Below are 19256 nucleotides of genomic sequence, written 5' to 3'. Positions count from 1 at the left end.
GCCACTAGAGGTCGCTCTCCCCCAACCCCCTGCCATTCCATTGCAGTGGATGCCAGGTTGCTGTCGTCGATGCCTAGAAACCAAACATCACACATCTTAACACAGACGCTGCGTCTGAAGTCACATACTATGCACTACAAATGTGTACTATCATTCATCATGCTTTGTGTAAATAAACAGTAGAATGAATTTTTTTGGGTGCACTGCTCAGCATAACAACTCTTCCTGAGGAGCCCATTGCCATTTGGAGGCACGTAACCATCATAACAAGTTCCAACATTGTACCAGTTTTAAAAAATAAATTACATCTCGGAAAGCAAAATTCAAACTGAAGCGTTATTGTCATTACGCAGTGCATAAACTTTTTAAATGGCTGCCTCGAGCAAAATAATCAAGTTTGTAAAAGAAAGTTAAGGGACAAAATCAGTCAAGTTGAGTTGTATGAAACATCACTTTGCTAACTTTTTACTTAGCTTGCAAACAGTGTAACATTTCATTAACTTTTTAGCTAGCTAGTAAACAATGTAATATTTTGCTCAGAGGATGAAAGGAGCTTCTCTGCCAAGCCATTATGAATAGGCTAAATGGCAACCTAACGTTTTAGCCAGCTAACAAACTGTAATATTTTGTTAATTTTTTAAATAGATAGAAAACATTGCGTTATAAACAATGCTTGCATACTGTAATATTTCTGCAGAAAAAGTATGCACTTCAGGTACTGTTAATTTCATACTGAAGTTTTGGACACTAAAAAATCTCACATCCTGTTTTAGCCTGCTAAATATCATGCTAGTATGGGATTCTGGATGCAGCCAGAGATCAACAAAACTTTCATTTTGGACCAATTATGTTTTTTAATGATTAAATCACTTTTCTTTTTTTTAAAAAAAAAAGTGTGATACTTTTATTCTACACCTTTCTCAAAGCTCTATGGATGTTTATATTTCTTTTTTAATATCTGTTTTTTATGATAAATGTTATCAATAAAACCTTTAAATGGTATTGTAATCCACTTTTTTCCCACACCTTCACCACCAAGTGTATTAATTTCACCCAAAACACATTTTTGGAATAAATATCGACACTCTGTTTCTGATAAGGAGCTATATGGTTTCCTCTGTCTTTCAAGAATGCCCGTCAGGTCCGAACGTGATCCTGATTACCGCAGTGCTATCAGCCTCTGTTGTGGTGCTGGGTGTGGCTTTGTTGCTGCTATGGAAACTACTCACGAGCATCCATGACCGCAGGGAGTTTGCCTGCTTCCAGAGAGAACTGGAGCGGAGACGCTGGAACAGGGTGAGCCCCTGCCCGAACAAACCTCTCTGCCACTGCCTGTCTGTCAGTTACAGGCTGCACAATAAATGTAGGAATTTGTTCTTGGTGACATTGCTGCGGGGACATGTTGACAAGTAACACTGTAAAACAAGAGTGTTCCGGTAAACAATTTACAGAGGAGACAGGAAAACGCACAAAGAGATCAGGAAAAGGTCCAGACGTGTTTTTAAAACTGACCATATATACATATTTTTCTGTGAAAATAAACATGCTGCATTGCATTCAAGCAAAAGTGTATTTGTGTAATAGCTGAAGTAATGTAATGTTCTGCTTTAGCGATGGCGGTCTATTTATAATAGATAATGTTTATAATAACAACTTGAAATAACATCCCGTACCTTTGACGTGCTATTCTTAGTTCAATCAAAACGTGTCAGTTAGGTTTCTGTACTTCCCACAAAATGACGTCCACGTCTTTCACAGTTTTCCTCCTGCAATTGAGCCGCTGTTTTCTCTTGGTAACTTGAATAGAAGGTCGAACGCAAGACAATATTATATTTTGTGACCAAATGTGTTAATGTTATGTATTAAGTGGTCCCCTTAATTGGTTAAATTGTATTTTTTTAAGTTTTCATAAAGTCATTGAACGTAACCAGCTATCGTAAGTCAGGCTAACATTAGTGATTGTATACATCATATTTAACAAACTAAAATAATTCAGTATGTGATTTAAAAAAAAATACTTTTCCTGAAACCATACTATGAGGTTGTTAAGAAGCAATAGTTTACATTTGGGCAAAGTAAATAATTGAGTTTGAAAAACGTTTAAGTTGACCTGCCTTAAATTTAGGTTGCATTAATGGAAACTGTTGATTTGAGATCGATCAGATTATTAAATACATCAGACTTAAAGCAACTGTGTTCATGTAACGTTAAGTTAAGTTTGTTTGTTGCCAATTTAGGTACTTTTTAAAAGTTGGTCCTCTGTTTTTTGGCATATTTTAAGATACTAGATCAATATATGGAGAAAGTTTCTCATTATTTTCAGATACTTATTTATTATTTTGATGTATTAGCTCATTATTTGAGATGCTAAATTATTATTTTCAGATACTAATTTATTATTTCCAGATACTAACTCAATATTTAGAGATAGTAATTACTTACTTACAGGAATTTTTTTACAAAAATGTCAGAAATGGGCTTCTGTGCATCGGTCACACCATCAACTTACGAGTCGTAACCATATAGGATGACATTTGTTTCTAATTTGTTGCAGAGGGACAACCCCATCTACAAGAGCGCCATCACAACAACCATCAACCCGAAATATAAAGAACAGTGATGATGCAGCCACGGAAAGAGATCTACTTTTCAATCAGCATCCCTGCTGTGAAGCACAATGAAACAACATCCTTCATCTGAACTGTTGTCAGCAGTTGGTCCAACTTGTTTGGCAGGGGGGAGGAAACAGGTGCTGATGTCTGACTTATTCCCCTTTGATCTCAATATGCAACCCCCGGACTGCCAGTCTCTAACCTTTTCCTTTCCCTGCATGCGCTGCACACACACATTCAAACAGCATCCTCCTGCATAAACTGCTTCCTATACAAGGTTAGTTGTCTGTGCCATCATCAGATTATTAAAATCCACATTATAATTAGATATAGCGTAATATTTTGTAAGCCCTATGCAAGGAAAATCTGCCATATATGCTGACAGTTGGCTCAGCTGTGTAACTCGGGTCTCAGAAGGCGAGATATAGTGAGGTGAGCATTCTGCATTATGCATTGTAATCCCACTGGAGACGCTGATCTTTGCATGGGTCTCCACTGCCCTCTAGATGAGAAGAGAAGAAACTGTCATCCTGCTGGAGATGATGAAGCAGCTTCACATTCATTTACAGTTCGCCGCAGTCAGAGAAGATGCTATTTCGGACGCGAACCTGACAACCCCCAGATACTTGTGCTTTTGTGTGCCAACACAGACACCTGTGAATGCATCAAACAGAGCACTGCAGGCTCGAGATGGTGCAATGTGGTGTACAACTTTAAAAGAGCAGCAGTCAGCGTACGTGCCAGCCACTTTGCCAGAGCACTGGGCTGAATCTTGTAAGCGCAGAGAAACAATGGGATGTTCAAATCTAAATGGATATTAGGGTTTTTCCACTGCCTACAGATGGCTGCTGATGACCTTGCTGGGAGAGTTGAGCAAAGCGATATTAATCATAGCAATGCCTCCTCCACTCCCAGAGTCACTGGGCAGGCGTGCATGCAGCTTTAACAGCCAGTGGGAGGTGGGAGGAGGTGGTGGTAGTGGTGGTGGTGGAGCATCAGAGAAAATGACTCCATATGCTTCCACTATGCAGCATTCTCTTTCATCTGTGTCTGATCATAAAAAATGTGCAGTGCAAATACCACGGCTTCAGAGGAGGCAGCAGAGGCAGAGGCAGCCTGGCTGCGACATGTGAAGGGGGCAGAGATGGAGGGGCGGAGGGGGTGGAGGGAGGTGACCATGCAGCCCTGGAGACAGTTACATAACAAATACTGCAACCAGTGTTGGAGAAACACTGTAGCTGTTGCATCTTATCACTTGTTAGTCTGTGAGTGCCTTAAATAAATTACTAAGATTTTGTCAGTGACTGCCTGTTTGGTGTCTGTGTATTTAAACCCAAGTGTATTTTTTTATGTGCCTTTTTTATGTTCTGCTTACTTGAATATATAATTTGAAAATAGTATTATATTTCTCTTAATGTATTTTGCAATTCAAATATTTTATTGAATTTTGAACAAGTTAAGCACATGGCATGTTAATATGTGATAACAACAACAACAACACTAATAATAATAATAATAATAATAATAGTAACCTGCCATGCACTTCCTGGTTCAAAATTAATTATAAAAATTATTACAACATTTGAACAAACAAATCAAACAATAAGAAATTATTATTATTATTATTATTATTATTATTATTATTATTATTATTATTAGTGTTGTTGTTGTTGTTTTATTGTTTCTTATTATTATTTCTTATTATATTTGGTTTGTTATATATATTTTTTATAATTAATTTTGAACCAGGAAATGCATGGGTTACCATATGAAATAAGACATATTATTATTATTATTTTTAGTAGTAGTAGTAGTATTAGTAGTAGTAGTAGTAGTAATTTTCTGTTTTATTTAATCTGTAATTCATATTATTTTATTTCTTTTGAATGAGTTGGTACATGTCAAGTCAACATATCAAGTTAGATGTATTCTTTTTCTCATAATAATAATAATAATAATAATAATAATAATAATAATGATAATAATAATAATGATAGATTGATTTAATATATAAATAATATTAACATATTCAAATGTGACACATGATGATGATGATGATTATTACTATTATTATTATTATTATCATCATCACCATTATTCTGATTATTATTCTGATTATTATTCTGATTATTATTATTATTATTATTATTATTATTATTATTATTATTATTATTATTACTCGTGGGTGGGCGGGGGGCCGTGCAGTGAGCTCATCCTCCCCGAGCTCTCCACAGGTGATTGGTGGCATTCACCCTCCAATCACAATTCGCCTGCAAAGTGGCTTGGTGGTCAGTTTGGATCTTTTTTTTGTCGAAGTAACCTTAGCGAACTATCCAAGTTTATCGATAACGACAGGATATCACTTTCTCCACCCGGGCTTTTGCTTCCAGCGACCTCTCGCCGCGACTTAACGGCACTTTGAAGAATAAAAAATTGAAAATCGTTTTCCTCTGAGGCGTCCTGAGGGGAGCTAACCAGCGTTAGCATTTGGGCTAGCATGACAACCAGAAGAAGAACTGCCATCATCATCATCATCCTCCCCTGTGGCTTTGCTAGCAGCAGGTAAGTTGCAACTCCGGCTCAAGCTAGTTTTCCCCGTGTTGTCTTCATGGGAATCGAAAGAGACGCGTTTCAGTGGCGGACAAGTTAGTTGCGAGTTGAAATGAAACTGTTGGCAATCTGTCCGCAAACTGTTAGCTGGCTGGTAAATGGCGCAGGGTCAGGGTAACTGGGCTAAGCTAGCGTTAGCAGCCTGTCAGCTAGCCTCGGTGTCGCTGTTCCTTGTGCAAAGCAAACACAGCTGTGTCTGATCTCTGGGCTCGCAGCGAATTATAAACCCGTTAAAAGCTGCTTTGTAATCGGCTTCGTGGCGATGCATGCATGTCGTCCACATTTGCTAAGACGATTTCTGATTTTTCCTGTCGTGTCCTCTTCTATTTACCCCTCCACTCTCCCATATATGGGTTTGCACTAATGTGCACTCTGTGGTGTTGTAGCAACAAAACTTGGACTATATTACTAAACACAGTTCAGAGGCAATTGGTGCTAAAATAAATTCACACAGTCGTTTGAATCGGGAAAAAAGCAAGTGTGAACTCTCGGCATGCTTGTGTGGGTGTGTGTTGTAGATTTTCTCCCCATTGGTCCCACATATTTCAGGTTGTGATTGTCATTAAGACAATAAAGAATAGGACAATAAAAGCTTAAACTTAGCACATCTGTGTGGCTGTTCAATCATATTAACCATGTATTTTAAACAGATCAGACTCTGTTAATGGTGATTTTTTTCATATTAGCCTTGTCTTTCTTCTCATTCTCTGCTTCACAGGTCTCCATTATGGACGACAGATGTGAGCCTATTGCTCCCAAATGGATGATGATCATCATGTCAGCCTCCTACATCTGTATCATTCACTCATGCCCACAGGAATTCCCACCCAGACCTACAGGTTATTTGCATTTCTTATCTTTCTCATTCTGTTTAGACATGACATTAAAGCCTCTGGAAAGTTGGCTTTGAATGGTAAAAAATTGTATACGTGTATATATGAGTTTAATGTTTCATCAAGCATCCACAAAAATCTGAGAAAATAAATGTTCATGAATATTAGACAGCTCATTTTGCTGTTTAGACAGTGTGTGGGCGTGGCAGATCACATTTTGATTGACATCTTCCTCAGGAGAATCAACATGGAAACTAAGCAATTTACTTCTGTTGAAATGGACAGCAGCAAAACGTATACATTAAACTGTAACAGTGTGTGAACCAATACTTTCTTCTTATTAAGAAATACAAAATGACAGTCAACAACGTTAAAGTACAGCTTTTTTCACTTTTTCATTTGAACTTGAGATTTAACAATTTTTTAAATGTTAACAGTTGAAAGTTTATTTAAATATATCAATAGATATGAAACACTTACTCTTTACATAACGAATTCACATAATAAATAACACGCAACTGATATGCTCTAATTTAACACTGTGTTCATAAACTTCAAACTAAAGTTATAATTCTTGTGCAGGAATATGATCATATTTGCTAACCTGAGGAAAGGCTGTTGCCATCTTCATCAGTGCTGCAATCGGACACATTGCATTTAGTGTTTTATAGCTGTGTGCCCCATCTCTGGGGTCAGGGACGGCCATGCTGCCGGTTGACGAGCTTGTCAGGGGGTCACGAGCACGGGGCATTCCTCTACTTTCAAGTGTATCCCGTGCGTCATCAGATGCTTCCCCCCTATACATGCAATTGTTCTTAACAGTTAGATGTCCTGCCCACTGTTGGAATCATTATAAATTAAATATAGCCACACTTTGTTACAGTAAGTGTTTTAACTGAGTTTACAGTAGCTATTAGCTAACACAAGGCTACCTGCTGCAGCACCATGTAGAAACAGGGTGGCGGTAATTAATGAGGCACTGTAATCTGCGCTGTGATTTGGTCCAGTAGGTACCCGTCATATAGGAACCAGTGCTTTGTTATCACAGAGTTTCGGTGCCCAGCCCTAGTTTCCTTGATCGGTTAGTTTGTTTGTGTTATTGTTTGACTGGCGTTTTCACAGTTCAGGTCAGAAGTAACCAATGTTACTTGCTGCGATGGACCAGCAACTCCCACATTCTGTGAAGTAAAATCGCTATTTTGTCAAATAAATCTAGAGTGATATAAAAGCATCAGTTCTCATTGCTGAATTGGCTCAGACTTGAAGATGGATAAAGCAGGAGCAGAGAGGTTATGTTGCGCCTGATGTGGATTTTTTAATGATTGGTTCACATAATTAATCACCCAATTTTTGTCATAATTGCTATTGTGGATGTGAGTATGCATTGGCTTTAAAATATAATATATCCTGTACATATGTTGTGCCCTTATATCACAATGTAAAAATCATTATACAAAGCCAGGGTCATTGGAGCTACTCTCCTTAAAAATGTCTTCATACCGATTTCTTATTTCTCAGTATTGCTTATGCAGTTATTTGTATGTGCAAAACTGAAAAACATCTGTGTTGCAGTGCCAAACTTTACCCATATATGTCTTGTAATGATGAATATAACTTATTGGTGTATGTCTCAACACTTGTCTGTAAAGTGCCTGAGCCCACTGTGTGTAGATGGGTACAGCTGCAACAGTAAGTCAAATCAAAAGAAAATGAATTGCCAACCACTTTGAAAATTAATTTAGGTTTATCTTTTCTGAGCCAAAATGTCAAACATTTGCTGGTTCGAGCTTGTTAAATGGAAGAATTTGCTGTTATTTTGGTCATTTATGATAGTAAATGAAGAGTCTTGTTCAGAAAATGCAATTTTAAAATGTCGTTTTGGGCTGCGGGAATTTGCTATGAGCATTTTCACATTTTCAGAAACTGTTAATCAGAAAAACAATTGATAGATAAATAGATAATGAGGTTTTCTCTAGCCTTGCAAGAGGAAATTTGTCTTCAGTGAGGTTTTCTTTTACTACATCCAAAGCAATGGGTATTAAACTGTAAAATTGAAGTAACATTTATTGCACTTTTGTGTTTTTAGGCCAGTGTTGAGTATGCTGAATGACAAAAGTATTGGGCATGTCTCCTTACTTTATATAAGCTCCTTTTTAGGGCCACATTTAAATCAAACATGAACATCAAGCACAAGTGAGATGTTCATTAGCTGTTGGCCTACACAAAAAAAACAAAAACAAAAAAAATAGATAAGCTGTATCATTTCTATCGACTGGCTAGTGTGGGCTGATCATTTTTTCCAGACATGTTACCTTCAGCTGGGTCTGGGAGTTGCTGAATCCTAAGGGAACAAAGAGTGATTTGACTTAAATAGACATCCAGACAGTTCAGTCCTGTTGTGGAAAAATGCCACACTGTCAAAAGTCATCAGCGGAAAAAAGGCTGTCGCGTCTCATCTAACAGGTGGTCAAATGGAAACAACATTGCAGTACATCAGTAATGTGCAGAAGGACCTGTCAAGATGCACAGTTGTCCCACCTTTGAAGATTTTGGGCTAAGAGAGCAGGAAACGGTGCTTATTTCCACATCTGACAGAGTTACAAAGAAACTACAAAAAAGTGACAAAAGGATGATGGTACACTTGATCACAAAAAGTGATGATTGACAAATTAAACAATGTTGCCTGTTTGAGTGTATCTTCATTTGTGTTGCTGGGGAGGGTGTGAATCCATGGATCTATACTACCCTGGTTGTGCTTTTAACATGACATAACAACCAGTAGAAGCAATTATCACACGCCATCCATTATTAATGGTCAGGTATGTAATTATCTCTGAACAAAAGGATAATACTTATTGTGAAAAAAATGAAAATAGCATCATTAATTTCATGTAAAGCTTGCTCAACTGTGTTCTTGTTTATGATTCTTGATTAATTTAAATAATAAGTCAATGCCAGTATTTTCAGTCAACAACAGGATATAATGACTAAGTGTGCAAAGGCAAATAATAGAACAGCTGGAACATACATGCTCTACTAAAAATAAAAGATGAAGGCATTTACTGCAAGACGTTATTTCAACATACAAGCTTATACAGGAATGTGTCATTGTCCCATCCATTTCGTCTTGATATTGGGAAAGAAGCATGCAGTGATGCAAAATACATATAATCAGTAATTCCCCTGAAATGCATTAAAACTAAAGTAACAGGCCTATTTTGAAAATGTAAGGAGTAGAAAGTAAAGATAATTGTTTTAAAATGTCAGGAGAAAAAAAATAGAAAGTTTTTAGAGCAATAAATACTCAAAGGTACCTAAAAAAAATCAAAAATATTTTTTCCTCAGGCTTGTAGTGTTGTCATTGTATCTAGATAGTTTTGTTTGAGTTGCAGAGTTCTGGGGATATGGGCCATAGAGATGTCTTTCTTCTGCTTAATATAATGTAGCTAAAAGGCATTGGGCTTGTGGTGCAAAAAGCATGAAAAGAACACATTTGAAGAGCTCAACAGGAATGACTCTACTGAAATCATGACCCAGTTAATCTAAATTATCCATTGACCTTGTGCGCTGTAGTTTCATGTATGAAGTGCTTTCTTCCTGCAGAATTTACCTGAATTTTTCTACATGATACACCACATTTTCAAATGGATTCTTTTGGTGCTTTGAGCACCACAAGCCAAGTGTCATTTGTGCTGCATTACAGACAACTCAGAAGTCAAAAATTTCTGACCCGCCAGAAAAAGTAATCTAGCCAGCACATCATATAGTTGAAGCTGTTCTGCATGTAAGTTGATGTCAAAATATGTTGCATAAAATACCATAAAATAAAATCTATAATTGTCTGCTAGCTCGTGTGTCATTGCATCAGGGGTGCACTGCTGAAGATTCAGTTAACTGTACAACTTCCAAAGAAAGGTCAGCCAAGTATTTTGCTTACTTTTGCCATTGTGCACCTGAAACGCTTTGAGGTTGGAGGTTGGAAATTTCAACTGGGAAATTCTGACCTTGAATGTAGCATTAGCCCCATTATATTGGAGAGAAGGCAGAATTCTTTACTAGGGCTGAATAGTTAATTTAAATTTTATTGAAATCTTGATATGGTCTACTGCAATTTGCAAATCGCAGGATGTGCAATGTTTTTTAAAGGCAAAATGTGTGTCAAAATACCATTTTAAATGAAATACTGTGGGCTGCAGAGGTGTCCTGGTCAACACATCACTCTGTAGACTTCAGAAAACATCTTTGTGTTTTACAGATCGGATAATCGTTTTGTTTTTCAGTAAAAATGAGAGTAATGATGTAAAAAGTATTCTTTCCTCTTATATCACAAAACATATTGCAACTGCAGTGTAAGTCAAAATAATTGCAATTGGATAATTCTTCAAAATTGTTCAGCTTCTAATCTTTACTGGTTTTATCACCAGAACTCTGCAGCTCACATCAGAGCTACCTTGATGGATAAATAGCACCACAAGTAAGAAGAAAAAATATTTACTTTTGATTTTGGGGTGAACTGTCCCTTTAAGTGCAGTAATGAAGTATTTGTACTTGGTTACTTCCCACCTCAGTACAGTGGAGGATTGTAGTGTATTCGTGCTTGTACCACACGGTGGCGATATTCGCAAAACAATTGAATCCTAATAAGAAGAACGTGTGTCCTATTTTTGGTTGCACATTAATGTTAACACATGGCAGAAGTTAATTGTGTGTGTCCTTGAAAGGTTAAAAAAAACAGCCTCACGTGGCTTGTGTAAGTGTGGTGTGGTGTTGTGTTTAACCCAGAAATATAATCTGTTTTAATGCTGCGGCGCGACAGACAGACGTTCAGTTTTTTTTTTTTTTTTATTGGCACAGATATTTTTTTTTCATAGAGAATAAATCTATTTCGTACGTCAGCATCAGCCTGGCGTTTTACAGGATGAGAACATCCCGAGCCTGGAAAGTTCACATCCCTTCATCAGCATCCAGCATCTTGCCCCCACCGTCGCTACACCCCTCCTCCCTCCCTCCTCCTCCCCCCGTACCCCAAGGGTCTCGCGAGCGCGCACGCGTGCGAAGCTGCGTGGGAATGGCTGTTTGTGTGATCGAGGGGGTTGGGCCGCTCGGAGCGAGCGGAGAGCTGCATGAGTTTGTAATGTCCGCCATGTTGGCCATGGCGTATTGAACCGGGGAGGAACAGCGGAGCCTAGAAAAAAAGAGACCGACAGAGAGCGACCGAGACCCGGGCCTGCCCGGCTCTGTTCGCGCTGCTACGGACCCGAGCTCGCCCTCAATCGACCGACTGACTCCCAGAGACCGTCACAGATTCATCCATGAGAACTCGAGGCAGACCTGCTGTTATTCCTAGCAGATCGAATAGATTTATGCTGCATCTTTTAATATAAAAATGAGTAAATTGTCGTTTCGGGCACGGGCGCTGGATGCTAGTAAGCCTCTACCCGTCTTCCGCTGCGAGGATTTGCCTGACCTGCACGAATATGCCTCGATCAACCGGGCAGTGCCGCAGATGCCGACTGGGATGGAAAAAGAGGAGGAATCGGTATGTTTTATTATTGCTGCCCGACTGGTAGTGGATCACTTTGGCGGTGTTTTCATGGCGAGGGGCGCCACTATGTTGCCTGCGCAAGCTTGTGCAAAATGGCCGCCATTTCTGCTCTTTCGTGCACACGACGGAACTCGATGAATACTGAATATTACGACCCAGTTCTACCACAAGTGTTATTATAATGTTACAGTGGTTTGGTATTTTATTCGTTAGCCGTGTTGTGCCCATTTGTTTCACTTGAAATTGCGCCCGAAAGCACAAAGAAATCACGTGACTTGTCTCTGTTCCACCATTTTGTTGACTTTCTCTTTGGTGAAGGCGAGCGGGGATAGGCCTTGTGGACGTTGTGTACTTTCCGTGAGCAAATGCCAGGGGGAGACAGTGAGCCCCCGGCCCGGTTTGACAGCTAGGTGTTGCGTGTTGACAGCTCCAGCTCTGCCATGTGTGCTGCACACTGCCTGCACTTGGCGGAGAACGCAGAGAGGAAAAAAAAAATCCTGCAGATCCTTCTCTCTATTTAATCATAACATACAGCTGCTGAATTTCATAGTACCATGGGGACATAATGTGTCATGACATGTATGGTATGGCGATGATCGCGTCTAGTTTCATTCATGTTTTCAGCATCATGGCATCTTGTTTTGTTCACTGGAGGAGTCTGGATCAGTGCAGACATGTTTAAAATGTATGCATTTATTAATGACGTGAAAAGAGCTACCAGATTGCAACAATAATGACGTTAAAAACATTGTAACAGATTAGGCCACGTTTCTTCAGTGTGTGGTTTGCAGTATTTGAGATTAGTGACTTTATTTTCTAGTGTTTACACATGTATGATCTTAGGGTGAGAGACTCCACAATTTAATTTACAGTTGTTGTGCAGGATGTTGTAGCTTTACTTGTTTTACTTGTTTGTGAGTACTTTATAATTGAGGCATTCTGTTGTCACAAGTATCAATACTTAAATACTTTTTCAAACCACATGGTTAAAAACAATGCTGTCATTCAATAGTAGTGAAAGTACACAAGCTACACAAAAGAAGAGCTAAGAGCTCAACTAAGGACTTTTATTTCCTTGTCTGACATTTGACTTTCAGCGCAGCAAACCCAATGTTCGGAAACTTTCTGTACCAGCACTGTGTGCAGATTAATAAGGAAAGAATTATCCTATTTTTTGTGCCTGGAATTTTGCTGCTGGGTTCAACATGACTGTTTGTTTTTTTTAACAGAAATCAGAAATCTGCTTGCCTGAAGTCAATTTGTGCTTGCCTCTGTACAAACTGTTTATTTATTAGCAGTTATCAAATAACAACAAACACTGAAGTTGATTATTGTGTTTAATCTGGGACAGCAATGTCTAAAATGTTTAAAATGTGAAAAATGCCATCCCAATTTTTGGTGAGTTCTTAAAATATCTTGTTTAAAACCAAAAGATAATCTGTTTAATACGACAGTAAAAGAAATTGGGGAAATCTCCATATTTGAGAGGCTTGACAACAGCAAAAACTTACTTCAAAAATTAATCGTCAGTCCTTATTGTTGAACTTTGAATGGTATGTAATGTATGTATGTCCTTGTGACAACTCTAGTTGAAACAGATTGAGGCATGTTTCTTTCACTGCATGGTTTTTAAACAGTTCTGTGAACTGAGGGTAAGAATCTACAGTTTTAATGTACAGTTATCATGCACAATCTTGTAGCATCTCTGTCACAAATCAATATTTTAACTTATATGTGAGTGATATATAATTCAAGCTTTATTTAACCTTGATGCTGGGATTTTCACGTGTAGGCTCTCTGGTTTATCAGTGTTCAACCTGTGGAATCAGTATTTTATCCTAGTGTGTACACTCTTGTACATAGTAGGTTGTTTTCATGTTACTCACATTCAAATCATGTTCAAATATAGAAATGATTTGCTTTGTGTCTGTAGACATTATGTACACACATATGACAATGTTTACTATATAACACGTTTGTCAGATTGGATGTAGCCAAACAGGATAACTAAATTCAGTTCACTTTCATCTGCTGACCACACTGAAGCTTTCTAATTAACCCTCAACATTTATAATATATTATCCAAACTGCTTTTAGATGCATCAGATTATTTATGGATAGTATGTTGCCCTCAGTTAATAACTGGCTGTTATTGTTGGTCATAGACAAAGTTTCAATCAGCAGTGTATTAGCTAGTGTGTATTACTTCTCTTGGCCCACTCTGCTGAATTTCTCTCAGTCACCTCATCACCAGGAGAGCCCCTGTATGCCGCCGAGATGCCTCAGCAGACACAAACACAAGGAAAGCACGCACGGGGCCCGCAAAGTCAGCAGAAATCCTGCCCCCCCGCTGGCCTTCCCCCACCTACTGTACACATACACACAGCGGCATTACATAACAGAGTGACAGAAGAGATAAAGAGGACAGTTTTACTACAAGGCTGTGCATGGCTTAGCTCCCTGACCCACATCCTGTCCGGCAACAATGGAGCATTGCTGCATCTAGCTGACTGACCACATGCTGGCCTGAAAGTTATGTCTGTGAAAGTAGTGCGTGAGCACGCTTGATGATCTTGATGGGATGTCGGCATTGATGACGTGAGAACACATGGGAAGGAATATCTTTTTGTAACCCGTTGGTTGTCTTCATCTAGGTATGCAGTTTGGTGATATAGAGGATACATCTGGTGTCAGCAATAAAACAAATCTATTGCTGATGGACTTCTTTTCGTGGCTCATTTAAATCACCAAAATAAGTGCTTTTGTATGCCCGCCTCATCAGCATTCATGGCGTCAAACCTGCCAGAAATAATTAACGTCTAAAAGCACAATTTGTGCACCATCGTAGTTGCAATGGAACTAGAAATATGGCACTTTAATCTGTGCTTGCACAGTGTCCTACACAGCATAAAACAATTCACCTGCTGTGCTCCACTGTGGCTTTTTTCTTCACATGGATATGTTTTAAGGCTTTGTATTTCAGTGCTAAACTGCAGTTTGTAAAAGCAGCCGAATAAGTGCACACGCTGCCGTGATGGTGTGCAGTAGGAACATTTTGTCCCAATGTATAATCAAAGTGTCTGTAATTGTTAAATTTGCATTGATGTGTATAGATTCATTGAGTCTGGTTCAGGAGAGCAGTTGGAACTTGTCAGGAACTGCAAGGGTCAATTGGACAATGACGGTCTCAGTGAAGTTTGCGTTGTAGGAAGGACATTAAAAAGGAATAAACTAAATATGTCAGTATGTACATTGTTTGCATAGTATATTCTCCCATTCAGAACAAAAATGAGGATTTGTCACTTGCATTACTGGCAAAGTGATCAAAAAAATTGAGCTATTAAACTATTTTATCATCTACTTATCGTCAAACAATTTTTTCATGCAAAAAAAATCAGTCTCTTAAATATGGAGATTTCCTGCTTTTCTGTTTTAATTAATATTAAACTGAACAGATCACTGGTTTTGGATTAACAAAACATTTAGAGACAAATTTTTTTTACATTTTTCATTGTTTTCTGACACTTTATAGATATTGCAGCCATAGAATTAACATGCCAATTAACTTCAATCTTTGTTATTTTATAACTTCTAATAAATAAGCAAATTTGTACAGGGGCAATTAAAAATTGATATGGGGCAAGTAGATTTCTGGCTCTGCACTAACATTATGTTAGATGTTTCCAACAATGGTCATTGTTTATGTTTGATGTTAGATGTTTATTCAAGGTAACGGTGCATTTCCTGCTGGGTGTTGGCAGGTAGCTGGTAGTTGCTATGACTTCCGGTAAAACGCAGGATATTTTGGATGCGTCAGAGTGAGGAAGAAAGTTGGCGCTTGTGACGACATGATTTGTGCTATATCAGATAGATTTTCATAAGCTGTTGTTTAAAAATGGCGATAACTCCCACACTACTTCATGACATCATCAAACTTATTATCTGTTATTGTTTTAATGTGAGAGAGACTCCTAGCAGCAGATTTTACATTGTGCTTTTGAATGATAAAATTTCCTACTCAAAATAAAGACAAGTTTCTGTAATGACCACATGTAACACATCCTTATTACAGTTGCAAAGCTCTCATGCATATTATGTTGAATGATCTGCTACATTGATCATATGTTTTGAGTTTTCTTACATGTAAAAGATTGTATTAGTACTGTTTTTTTGGCTGCCCCATTATGCTTCATGGATTTTACACGTGGCGTATACCTTGACTCAGAGTGGATTACCTTTCTGTAGACTCGCTCGCCTTCCTCTGGTCGGCATGAGCTTGAAAACACCTGCTGGAGGCCACACTTTTTGTTGCCATGGCAACTTTTATTGGAGTCATCTATTTTTCTTGGGAACATTTAATGGAAGGAACGCGTGGTGCTGTGAAAAATAGATTTTCATTTGTCTCTCCTCTATCTGCATCTGCGGCTGCGAAATAAAGCAGCACTGGCACTGTGAAGTCTCACCACAGTCCCAGAACATTTTATGCAGAAAGAACAAGAGGGTTGAGGCTCAGTATCAGGCCTAGTTTGCAGTTTCTGGGGTGAGCGGCAGTGCTGTTAGGAACTACTCTGTCACTGAGTGGATTTGGCATTTGTGTCCACAATGCATCCATTAACATCCAGTTATGTTTCTTCTTGAAGTAGCCTTGAACTTTTGCCTCTTATTTTTTTTTTTATTTGTTTGGGAGAATAGGAAAGACAATTGAGTGTTGCAGCATAAGCTCATACATAGAGACAAGAGGTGCCAACTTCGAATTTTGATTAAAAACTGACAATTGCAAGACTTCCTTAGAATAGCCTGTTTTGCTCGTTCCCATGTGCCATTCACAAAAGCCCTTTATCCCCACTCACCCAATTCCTCAGCAGAGGAAATCCCAGGCTGTGAACCATGGTTGTGAGGATCACAGCTGCGAAAGATCAGGATATCTTTAGGTCAGAGGCAGCTCAGGATAGCCTGCTGCAATCTGCCAGGCTGATATCCTCAACAGAAGCGTGCAAAGGCAGGTCTGGGCCCGGCTCAGTTTTAATTGGTTCCGTACGCCTCACTCTATATGCAGGTTCTCTAACTTTAAAAAGCTCAGGGTTCATCAACGTGTCAGACAGTGGGGTTCACAAAGGGCAGTTTTTGAGGAAGTGTTTGACAAGTTACATGACAGAAGAAACCCTGCACTGTGTTGGTTAAGCATTGGCTCATAGACTTAACGTAAGGTCACATCAAATCGGCTGACAACTCCTTGATGAAACAGCAGTCTGTCCTTGTGTTTGCCAGTGTCTTTTTGCCATCAGAGACCTGTAACCACAGGCCACATGATCATGCCAGGTGGCTTTTGCTGAGTAATGTTGTCCACAGTATTTATGAATGTTTAGAGGAAACACTTAATATTGAGATGTTAAAAACAGTGTTTCAGTTGTTGGAGGAAGCATGACATATAGTAACTTCATGTTCATGTAATCATTGGTTAAGGCTGGCAGTATGATCCAAATAAAATAGACTTGGCTGTGCTCTCAGCTGTCAAACTGCTATTAAATTGAGAGCCAAGGGAATTGCAAGAATGATATTGCAACTCAAGTGTTTGTTCAGAGCTCATTTTTTTAACATTTAAAGCTTAAAGTTGCTGAGATCTGGGGACAGAACCACAGCCTCTGCAGTTTTAGACTGGCTAAGCAAGGGGCTGTTAAATGCAGGATCACACGAAACTGTTAGCTAATTGCAGGCGGTTGTGTATTTGTGGGCAGTGAACAAGGCTGTGTGAAAGTTTCAACAAGCCTGGCTGGACAGTCTGCGCACACTGCAACAATCAAAGCCAAACACGGCACTGTGTTTTTGTCTCAAACCTGTGATTTGCGTGTGTGAACATGCCAAATTCAGTTGTGTTTAGGATAACATGCCAGCTTAGGATGGTGACAAATTGCTGGTGATTTGCAAGTAGACGGCAATTTGTTTGTGGTACGTGTATGTTTACATCCCAAACTCACTTACAGCGAGCAGGCAGTGGGTGATGGATGTTGCCTGTATCCTCTCGGGCAAACACTTTCACTTCAGGTCCTCAAGGTTAAATTCACAATGGTCCTGTTAACACAATAAGCTGTTTTCTTTCTATGTTGGTTGTAGAGAAAGTGTACAACGCTTGGCTTGTTGATAAGCTTACCAGGGGCAGATGGTTCAGCTCTGGACACACGCTGTGTCCTTTCATGCCAACTCACAGCTCTGATATGGTTCTCCTGTTACTCCATGCAGGGCTCCTCATGGCTCTGGATTATACTTAAGGCCCTAACCACTTAAAACTCCCACGCAAGTGTGGAAGTGTCTAAAATGTAATAGTTGTCTGGTAATGAAGACTAGCTATGCGCAGCCATGTTTTCATCGATGCTCGTATTTGCCAGCCACAATTGGTATGTCGTTGAACACTGACCCATATCTCAAAATCCACAAGAAACTGTGCCTGTGAAAAAAAGTGTGATGTGCAAAATGAGTAGGAGCCCCGTTAAAAAACTTGTTAGAGCAAGACGGGCCTCAGTCAGTTGGATGGGACTGGCCATCTGTTGCATCAACCACTGAGAGAAGGCCTACAAAGACTCTGTACTACAGACTGAGCACACATTTGTAACAAGCTGCAGTGTCTTTAATGCAGATGTTATTACTGGAACTCGAAGTATGTCCTGACTTATCAAGGTAATTTATTATCATTGTATTACATGGCTTTGTTAAATACTTGATTGTGATCGGTGAGTTACAGCATTCTAAGGTCTGTTATTTCTGTATAGCAGACTGTTTCTATGTGTAACCAACCATTGTTATGAATGCAGTTCTGGTCATAGACTCTGGAGAAGCGAAAAAGAAAGAAGAAATATTTAGTTTAATTTATAATTATTTAGCACCTCAGGGTTTGCTGCTGTCTAATCCAAACCTTGCGCTTCCTTTTCCAGTGTTTAGTGAGTGTATTTCTGTCATGGTGATGCATGTTTCAGCAGTAAAATCGGAAAAAACAAGGGACAAAACCAAAAACAAAGATGTAGCAAACTTTGAAGGACCTACAGGCTGCTGCATTTGCATGCACACTGTTGCCATGGAGTTATATGTTGATGTCTATGAAGGTCTATCAGTAATGTTATTCAGGCATATTTAATGTGTTATAGAAAGAGTTTGTTTGTGTGGGCTTCTTTTTAGCATCCCTTTTTGTAGCTGACTGTATCAGATTACATAATGTAAAAACATTCTGCACTTGTAGAGTTCAAGAGTCAAACTGTGTGACTCATTTACCAATGTCCTTGCTTTTGCAAGTTAGTTAAAATAACAGTTCTTCTGCTGGAGAAACTTGCAGGTATTTTGTCTCTGATTCCATGACTCAGAATCTGCTATGACATTTTTGTAAACTTGTGGGACAGATTTGTCTTTTCCAACTAACTTTGTGACTTGCTCTAGCTGAGAAGTTGCAGCAGATGAAAACAATGAGTCACTGTAGTGATAGTAGGGTTACCTGTGCAGGGCACAAAATGACGTCTTTGGCAGAGAATACATGCTTTGAAGTACAACTGCACTGACTGTGAATCTCACCTCTGTGTACTCACAGTGGACTGACACACTGATGTGTGCTCGCTAATACACTTTGTATCTCATAGACATGGCTCTGTTCAGCACCCCAAATCCTACACCATT

At 39.0% G+C, this 19256-nt stretch overlaps 1 protein-coding gene across 2 annotated transcripts in view; it reads left to right on the top strand.

Moving 5' to 3' along the window:
- The first annotated feature begins 4882 nt into the window (after nt 1–4882).
- LOC146307788 (enhancer of polycomb homolog 1-like) overlaps nt 4883–19256 on the top strand; it is a 41878-nt gene continuing 27504 nt past the window's right edge. Inside the window, exons 1-2 of one of the 2 annotated variants that reach the window (XM_084746735.1) lie at nt 4883–5174; nt 5941–6061. Coding sequence is in view for 1 of the 2 variants with exons in the window: in XM_084746734.1 (XP_084602860.1) it covers nt 11442–11594 (153 nt within the window). In the remaining variant the exon portion in view is untranslated. Of the gene's footprint in view, nt 5175–5940; nt 6062–11100; nt 11595–19256 lie in introns of those variants that run through there. The other variant, XM_084746734.1, reaches the window with a different exon arrangement.

The sequence above is a fragment of the Lutjanus erythropterus genome, chromosome 21, assembly GCF_056507025.1.
Source record: "Lutjanus erythropterus isolate fLutEry1 chromosome 21, fLutEry1.hap2, whole genome shotgun sequence".
NCBI classification, from domain to species: Eukaryota; Metazoa; Chordata; class Actinopteri; order Lutjaniformes; family Lutjanidae; genus Lutjanus; species Lutjanus erythropterus.
Note: the sequence above shows the minus strand (reverse complement) of the source record. Positions and strands in the feature narration are given on the sequence as shown.